This window comes from Camelus dromedarius, chromosome 17 (genome assembly GCF_036321535.1).
Source record: "Camelus dromedarius isolate mCamDro1 chromosome 17, mCamDro1.pat, whole genome shotgun sequence".
NCBI lineage: Eukaryota > Metazoa > Chordata > Mammalia > Artiodactyla > Camelidae > Camelus > Camelus dromedarius.
Window position 1 is genome coordinate 48260506 of NC_087452.1, and position 8942 is coordinate 48269447.

The 8942-nt window shown below is 52.4% G+C and overlaps 1 protein-coding gene across 3 annotated transcripts; it reads left to right on the forward strand.

Moving 5' to 3' along the window:
- Window positions 1-2105: 2105 nt before the first annotated feature.
- Window positions 2106-8466, forward strand: EOMES (eomesodermin). 3 transcript variants are annotated; one of them, XM_010977822.3, is made up of 6 exons: window positions 2106-3030; window positions 4024-4178; window positions 4995-5116; window positions 5574-5732; window positions 5823-5884; window positions 6682-8466. In XM_010977822.3, exons 1-6 carry the CDS (start codon window positions 2123-2125, stop codon window positions 7418-7420), a joined length of 2145 nt encoding a protein of 714 aa, XP_010976124.3. In that variant the 5' UTR covers window positions 2106-2122; the 3' UTR covers window positions 7421-8466. The 3 variants fall into 3 exon arrangements, with proteins under 3 accessions (XP_010976124.3, XP_064352888.1, XP_064352889.1); XM_064496818.1 differs by having other exon boundaries at window positions 6739-8466; XM_064496819.1 differs by having other exon boundaries at window positions 2519-3030; window positions 5019-5116.
- The last annotated feature ends 476 nt before the right edge of the window (window positions 8467-8942 follow it).

Genomic DNA, 8942 nt, shown 5'->3' on the forward strand with positions numbered 1-8942 from the left:
GGAACCTCCACGTTAATACCATGAAGTCTTTAAAAGCACAAAGGACTTGAAAGATGCAATTCAAGACTTCCCTGGGTCAAAATTAAACAAAAGCCGAGGAGGTGGGAGTGGACGATGGGGTGATTAGAACAGAGAGTCACGCCAAACCCCAGCTAAACTGGTGAGACAAAATAGAAGCGCTTGGCTGCGCGCGCTCTGGGCCAGCTTTCCAGGGATCCGCTGTGCCCGGGACCTACGAGGCCCCCGCCCGGGCCCACTCGCTTAACTTGCTCCCTCCCTCCTCGACCCTGGCTGTGCCTTGACCCTGAAAACCTTCGCGCGCCCGGGGTTTTCACTATGGCGAAAAACTGGTAAACGCTCTGGAGCATTCGAGTGCATTCAGGATCGCCTCGCTCTCTAACCCAGACGTGCCAATGTTGATGCTGCTGAGGTCTGAACCTAGGTTGGAAAGCTTCAAGCCGCTCTGCACCGGCGTGTGCGCGCTCAACAAATCCTGCGACTGCCGGGTGTAGAGTTTCCCGCGTGATCGCGTTCGGTGGGGGAAGCGGAGTCCTGACATCTCAGCCGGAAAATGCGCTCCCGGGGCGACTACATGCCGCGTCTGTAATTGCTTATTCACAGCAAACATTCAGGTTTCTCCTTATCCGCAAGGAAACGTGCCCCACACCTTCTGTATTAATAAAACAATAAAATATGACGGCACCACTCTTGATTCTGCTGTCTGCTGAAACGCAGGGGAGAAACAGGCAGCTGGGGCAAAAGGGCTTAATTCAACATCAAACTGATTATTTCACTAATTATTCCACCTTCTGTGTTGCGCAGCAGAGGAGAGGCGCAGGGAATCTTAACCGCGCGGCTGCTGGGGAACCTTTGTTTCTCGGTGTCAGGCCCAGCTGAAGATGGGAGGGACAGGGGGGTGGGATCTGGGATTCAGGGAAACCGAACGGCGTGGATTTTAAATTGCAGGGAGTGAGAGTGATTGCCTCCTGAAAGCAGGCGTGCTGGAGTGGGGATGAGGGTGGCCCCGGTATTCCACCGCACTGGGGCTTCTGATTCAGAAAGCTGCAGGCTTCGGTCGTCAAGGATGGCAGTGTGCGCTCGCCGTCTCCAGAATCCCAAAAGCCAAACGCCCGGTTCCTCTCCACAAACGCTTCCCATTGAGTATAAGAATGGGACGAAAAAGAAGTGGTTCCTGCGTGTCGGAAGCCAGAGAGCCCTCCCCAGTCAGGAGGACAGCGTGCCTGAAGTTACAGCCCCTGTCGAGGAAAGAGACTTCGCTTGGGCCTCTCTCCAACTCGCCCCAGATCCCCACCCTCGGGGACCGGTGCCTCCCTGCAGGCCATCAGCTTGGAGAGCATTTCTACCTCCGGCCTCTGAAACCCTCTCCCGTCCCCACATGCCCCGCTATGAGCGCCGCGACAACTCGACAACTTCTGTGCCAAGCACGAACCCTGCTATGGAGACCCTGTTCCCCTAAACTCCAGCTTAATACAGACACCAGGATTGATTCTCACAGCAGGACACAGTCTCAAATTAAAAAAAAAAAATCAGGCTAAAGGAAAAGAAAGTCGCAGGCGACTTGATCCAATTAGTAAATGCCTAATTGAATTAGTGTCACCTCCACCAGCCAATAGGAGGGTCCCGAGGCTGTGGGGCCGCGAAGCCCCTCCCTGGCCTCATGTATATAAAGCAACCAATGACAGCCTACAAGTTTCCAAGTGGTCAACTTGACCGATAGTCGGTCGAGAAGGGCAGAAAGTCTAGCGTTGGTGGGTGGATGGGGAGAGAGACCTAAGACCTCTTTTTCCTGTGTGTGCAGGGGAGGAGGGTAGAAGTCCAGAGAGGCAAAAAGGACGGGGAAGGAAAGGGAGAGAGCTTCTCGGGCAGTTTTCATCTCCTGCCTCCAAACTCAGTGCGCTTTCCTTGCGGAAAGGACACGGGGTTCAGGGCGCGCCAGTGCGCGCCTTAGCGGCCCCGCGTGTCGCCAGGTGGGTAGCCCCGCACCGGAGGAAGGGGAAGTTACCTTCCCCTCGGAAGAGGGCGCTGGCTCCCCCATCCTGCCTTTATAATAAGGCCGCGGCAGGAGAGGAAGCAGCCAGCTGCCGTCTGCGCTTTGCAAAGCATGCAGTTAGGGGAGCAGCTCTTGGTGAGCTCGGTGAACCTGCCCGGCGCGCACTTCTACCCGCTGGAGAGCGCGCGAGGCGGCGGCGGCGGCGGCGGCGGCGGCGGCGGGAGCGCCGGCCACCTCCCGGGAGCGGCCCCCTCGCCTCAGAGGCTGGACTTAGACAAAGCGCCCAAGAAGTTCTCGGGCAGCCTCTCGTGCGAGGCAGGGAGCGGGGAGCCCGCAGCCGCCAGCGCGGGAGCCCCCGCGGCCATGCTCAGTGACGCCGACGCCGGGGAAGCCTTCGCCAGCGCCGCGGCGGTGGCCAAGCCAGGGCCCCCGGACGGCCGCAAGGGCTCCCCCTGCGGGGAGGACGAGATGCCCTCCGCCGCCGCCGCCGCCGCTGCGGCTGCCGCCGCCGCCGCCGCCGCCGCCACCGCGCGCTACTCCATGGACAGCCTGAGCTCGGAGCGCTACTACCTCCAGTCCCCCGGGCCTCAGGGCTCCGAGCTGGCCGCGCCCTGCTCGCTCTTCCCGTACCAGGCGGCGGCCGGGGCGCCCCACGGATCTGTGTACCCGGCTCCCAACGGGGCGCGCTACCCCTACGGCTCCATGCTGCCCCCCGGAGGCTTCCCCGCGGCCGTGTGCCCACCCGGGAGGGCGCAGTTCGGCCCGGGAGCCGGCGCGAGCGGCGGCGCGGGCGGCAGCGGCGGCGGGGGAGGAGGCGGTCCGGGCGCCTATCAGTACGGCCAGGGGGCTCCGCTCTATGGGCCGTACCCTGGGGCGGCAGCCGCGGGTTCTTGCGGAGGACTGGGGGGCCTGGGGGTTCCTGGCTCTGGCTTCCGCGCCCACGTCTACCTGTGCAACCGGCCTCTGTGGCTCAAATTCCACCGCCACCAAACCGAGATGATCATTACGAAACAGGGCAGGTGAGCGCAGCGCGGAGGGGCCCCGAGGAGCGCGGGGGTAAGGAGGGGGTGTGGGGTCCTGGGGATGGCGGAGAGGAGGGACCGCTGCTCGCTCGCTCGGCTCTGTGCTTGGGAGAGTGAGTTTCCGCGCGCAGCAAGTGGAGACGCCGCTTCTCCAATCCGGTGTCCCTCCCGTCCGAGCACCGGCGGTTTGTGCGCGGTGCTCGGGTTACGGTGGCTTCCCCCCTTCCCTCTCGTCACCCTCCCCTGGGTGGAAGCGGAAATGGAAATTGGGGCTTGTCCACAAAGCTGGATTTACTAGATCCGCCCGCTCGGCGGTACACTGGTCCCTGCGGGCCGGCTAGGAGCCAAGGATGGAGGAAGGTGAAAGAACGGGCTTCCCTGGGCGCAGTAGATGGGCTCCCGCAGCTTTAGGCGCCGGGGTCTCCATGGGGCGCCTCGGGGGGAACAGGGTGTGGACCGGCTCGCGGGCTTCGAGGGTCGGTCCGGGTAGTGGTTAGGCGGACCCTGGAGTCCGATGTGGCTGGGGTCCCGGGCCTGAGAAAGTTCGGACACATACCTCACTGCTAGCAAGTAGGGAAAGTGAGTGGGTGTTGGGAGAGGGGCGTCCAGAGGAGACTTTAAACGTTACCAGTAGAAGTCTTTTTTTTTTTTTTTTTAACGAGAACAACTTGCACTTGTGCGTATAAAAATGAATGATTTTAAACATCCTGGGGGAAAAAATTAATGAGCACCTGAAAGGGTCGGGAACTTGAGTTGGGAGAGGGTGCAGAAGCGTATTTGGGAAATACTGACTTGGCGGCAAAATATTTCCGAAAAGAGATGTTCCAAGAGTTGCCAGCTCAGGAACATTTTACGTAGTGACGGCCACTTTATCTACTGGTATCCCGTTAGTTCTGTTGACTTCTAAATGTCGTCCTCTGAGCGAGGGGCCGGTTCCCGGGCGTCCGGGTTTGAATCTCTCGTCTCCTGGTTTTCTCTTCCTTCGCACAGGCGCATGTTTCCTTTCTTGAGCTTCAACATAAACGGACTCAACCCCACCGCCCACTACAACGTGTTCGTGGAGGTGGTGCTGGCGGACCCCAACCACTGGCGCTTCCAGGGGGGCAAATGGGTGACCTGCGGCAAAGCCGACAATAACATGCAGGGTGAGGAGAGCCGAGGCCCGGGCGGGGCGGAGCGGGGCGGGCTGGGAGCCCCCGACTCGGACAACTCACGCTTACACCCAGCATTCCTTCCCTCCCAATCCGGGGCCTGCAGGTGTCCGTGCGAGTTGCCTTTGTGCTGATTCTTTGGTTAAGGGGGAGAATTGCTAAGTCAGATTTCTTGCCTCTCCGTAGGTAGAATTTTACCCCATGACCCTACTCCAGCCCTTCCCTGTAAGTCCTTACCTTTGAGAAAGGAATTGTCATAAACTCTCCAGGTGACAAGGGTTCCTGGCGTTCTAATCTTTGCTTGAGAAAGGCCTCCCAGAGCCTGAGTTTACCATAAAAATTCAACTTTCCATCTTGCCATTCTAGCTTTAGAGGCCGCCAGATTGGCCTTCAAAAGAGGCATCGCCTGTGGGCTCCATTTTTATATTTTGAGCCTTGTCCAAGGAAGGCTGGAAGCCCAGGGCCCCTGGTTGGCCTCCACTGGGCCTTCTTAAGCCCCTAAGGCTGGAAGACTTGTGTTGTAACCCTAGCTCTCCGATCTTGCCCGTTCGTAATAAATATCCGTCCCTTCCCTCCATCTTTTTTCAAAGTTATTTTTTAAATTTTGTATTTTATTTTTAAAATTGTGTTGTGGGGGGAGATAATTGGGTTTACTTATTTATTTCTTAATGGAGCTACTGGGGATTGAACCCAGGACCCCGGGCATGCTAGGTATGCACTCTGTCACTGAGCTGCACCCTCCCCCTCCTCCCTCCATTTTTAAACAGCCCTGTGTGCTTGGGTTTTGTGTTTTGTTTCATTTTCTCTTAGGCAACAAAATGTATGTTCACCCAGAGTCTCCAAATACTGGTTCCCACTGGATGAGACAGGAGATTTCCTTTGGGAAATTAAAACTCACCAATAATAAAGGCGCAAATAACAACAACACGCAGGTAGAGTGACAGGAGGGGGTGTCTCCTGGCTGTGAAGCTCTTTTATTTCTAATATTCTTAACTGTATTTAGAATATTTGCTGTTACCTGTTCCTGGCCTCTTGCTAGTCTTTTCTTTTCCATTTTTGTTTTCCTTTTGACTTTTCTCATTTTTACTTTTACATTATTATTTTATTATTATTATTTATTTTTTAATTATTATTTTCACTTTCTTACTGGATTTCAAGAATGGTGACTTAACTGTTAGGAACAGAAATCCTGAAATCTTTGGGGAGAGTTTAGGAAACCAAGAGGAGAGGGTTTATTAAGCACACGTATGTACCCAGAAGATGTGAGCTGTTGGCGGCAAACAGCAGGAGTCCCATCCTAAAAGATGTAATTTGTCAAAAGCTGACTTTTTGTGTGTGTGCCTCCAAGAGACTTTTTAGATTTGGCGATTCTTTCTGTACCATTTGCAGATGATAGTCCTCCAGTCTTTACACAAGTACCAACCACGACTGCACATCGTGGAAGTCACAGAGGACGGCGTGGAGGACCTGAATGAGCCCTCCAAGGCTCAGACCTTCACCTTCTCAGAAACACAGTTCATCGCGGTGACTGCCTACCAGAACACCGACGTGAGTGTCCCAAAGGTCCCAAGAATCTCTAAAAACGAGTTCCCCCGTGAGAGCCAAAACACTCAAAGACCGTTTTTCTCCCTTATTTAGATAACTCAACTCAAGATTGATCATAACCCCTTTGCAAAAGGCTTCAGGGACAACTATGACTCGTAAGTACCCCTTGGTTTTACTTACATGGTCATCTTTGAACAAGACACGCTGGATCAGACACTTTCTTGAGACCATATTCTAGGAAGAGCTTTCGCGTTTGGGATTTTTAGCTATTTTGATCTTTGCCTTTTTTTTTTTTTTTTTCCTTGACTAATCTTGCATTAGAATTTTCCCAGAAGGGTTTTGTTAATTTCTTAAGAAATGTTAAAGGCTTAAAGATGAGGAGCTGCTTTTTTTTTTAACATTTGAGTGGAGATTCAAAATGTTCATAATCTGCATTTATATGCCTTCTTTTTCATTTGATCCCAGTTGTTGTTGTTGTTGTTTTTTTTAATTCTCTCAGGGGCAGGTATTATTACTCCCTCTCTCTCTCTCTCTTTTTTTAACATAAGAAAACCCTGACACTAAGAAGAAGTCATTTTTCACTACATCAAACAAGACCCTGCAAATGCCTTTAAATCTGGGATTTCTAATCCCATAGCCAGCATTCCTTCCCTGCCACTCCAGGGAGAGTTGCTCTGAGTTCTTCAAGTTCTGGGACTTGTGAAGGTGGATTTTCTGTAGTTTCAATACTTAATGTCTTGGGAGGAAAGTTTTTCTTGCGTGGTGGGAAATTTTCCCCTGATGATCCAAGCATCCATCTTAAATGGGCCAGTGCAGCCCTCCCATTATAAAGCCCAGTCTTCGAGGCTTCTTCATTCCTGGGAGGCAGATTGTTTAGGGACAACATTAGGGTCTTTGTTTTCTTTCTTTCTTTCTTTTTTTTTTTTTTTAAGTGTTTCTTTTTATATTGTAGCATGTACACCGCTTCAGAAAATGACAGGTTAACTCCATCTCCTACGGATTCTCCTAGATCCCATCAGATTGTCCCTGGAGGACGGTACGGCGTTCAGTCCTTCTTCCCGGAGCCCTTTGCCAACACTTTACCTCCAGCCCGATATTATAATGGCGAGAGAACCGTGCCACAGACCAACGGCCTCCTTTCGCCCCAACAGAGCGAAGAGGTGACCAACCCTCCCCAGCGGTGGCTTGTCACGCCTGTCCAGCAAGCTGGGACCAACAAACTAGACATCAGTTCCTATGAGTCTGAATATACTTCCAGCGCCTTGCTCCCGTATGGCATTAAATCCTTGCCCCTCCAGACATCCCATGCCCTGGGGTATTACCCAGACCCCACCTTCCCTGCCATGGCGGGCTGGGGAGGTAGAGGCTCTTATCAGAGAAAGATGGCAGCTGGACTCCCATGGACCTCCAGAACAAGCCCCCCTGTGTTCTCTGAAGACCAGCTCTCCAAGGAGAAAGTCAAAGAAGAAATGAGCTCTTCTTGGATAGAGACACCCCCTTCCATCAAGTCTCTGGATTCCAACGATTCGGGCGTCTACACCAGTGCCTGTAAGCGAAGGCGACTGTCCCCCAGCACCTCCAGTAACGAGAATTCTCCCTCCATAAAATGCGAGGACATTAACGCTGAAGACTACAGCAAAGACACCTCGAAAAGCATGGGGGGCTATTATGCTTTTTACACAACTCCCTGAAGAGTTCTTTTAACCTCGCAAAAATCAGCTAACTTTAGGCAGATGGACTTGGTGGTGTTTTTTTGTTGTTTGTTGTCTTCTTTGCCAAAAAGACGTTTGCCTTCCACCCTGATGCACCCTGTTTTGTGCAATTTCCTAAAAGAAGGTGCCAAAGCTTTTTGATTTGCTGCAGGTAACTGAAACAAGCCTAGCAATTTTTTTTTAAAATAAATGTACTGGAGGACTTTCAAGCGTTTTAAAATTTGAAGGTTGTTCAAAGTTACGGATTTATTTATTGGAGACGCTAGACGTTCAGAGAATTGGGCTGTGAAGATTGAGTGCCTAATGCTATCAGAGGATGTGAAAGCTTTGATTCTCGTTTTTATTTGTAAATCTGTAAGCAAATGGAAGCCCAGAGTGGTAAGATGTTTGGCTTCTACAGGAGGAGGGGAGGCCTTCAGCTTCAACAAGGACTTTTTTGCTGGTAACTTTCTTCTGGGGACAAAAGACGTTAGGCCTGGGAGACCAGAAGAACTTTGTGAAGGGGCTGGTTTTACTTGACTTTGATTCTTCCCAGATTTTTTGAAAGAAGCCATGTGTGCCCTGGATCAGGACTGCCTCGTGGGCTAGGCCTCTGCTGTGTGCCCAGAGGGGGCTAGTAGGACTCAGGAGGGGACGAGGGAGGGAGTTGCCAAAAAGAAAAAGAAAAAGAGAGAATTTTAAAGTGTACAGTTGTGTGTGCTTAGATACACTGTAGAATACTGTGAAAAATATTGTACAAATAGTCAACGTAGGTATATGAGATTATGTAAAATTGGTGCTTTGGCTTTGTAAAGAATTTGCAAATCACCGGAGGACAGCTTGCAGGAGCCAGGGGAGTTTCCCCCATCATCCCCCCAATGTATGGGAATCTATTCTGTCTACTTCTTAGATAGTTAAGAATGTATTCAGCAACTCTGTACTAACTTCCAACATGTTAAGGAAAATTCCCCTTTCATCCTCTTCCTTCGCCACCCCCACCACCCAACTTGGTAATTAATGTGAATAAACGGAAACGTGACGCCACAGCGTCTGTTGGCTTTTTAGAGATCTTCGATTTTTATGTAGTCTCAGTCATTTTTAATAAATGTGGTTCGTTGAGGGAACAGGCATAACTCTGTCTTCTGTACCGTGGGTTTATTTTGCCTCCTCGTCTCCCCTTCCTCCTGCATGAACACTGTCCCGCCATCCAACTCCCCCCACAGGAGGCTCTAGCATCTCCCAGTGGACATTATCGTCACGAGGGGGTGGGGAGGCTTTGTGTATCTTCTTTTTCTCCTTGAAGATGAATGGGGTTATTGCCTCACCGCACTGGGAAGTCTGGACAATGGGTATTGGGGCTGGGAAGGGGGAGGAGGGTTGCCGCCGAGATGCAAGATTGCCCACCGCAGGCTTCATGCGCGCGTGCCTAGATAAAACCTCCACCCGCCTCAGCCCGGGCCGTCCCGGCCTCTGGGTTTTTTCCTAGGCCTCCCTGGTGGGGGGGGGGGGGCTCCAATCTCCA

Excerpts from the sequence above, each read along its gene's own strand:
- EOMES (XM_010977822.3), top strand. The coding sequence starts at position 2,123 with ATGCAGTTAGGGGAGCAGCTCTTGGTGAGCTCGGTGAACCTGCCCGGC. Across the intron at positions 5,733-5,822 it reads CTGCCTACCAGAACACCGAC|ATAACTCAACTCAAGATTGA; the intron begins GTGAGTGTCCCA and ends TCCCTTATTTAG. Across the intron at positions 5,885-6,681 it reads TTCAGGGACAACTATGACTC|CATGTACACCGCTTCAGAAA; the intron begins GTAAGTACCCCT and ends TTTATATTGTAG.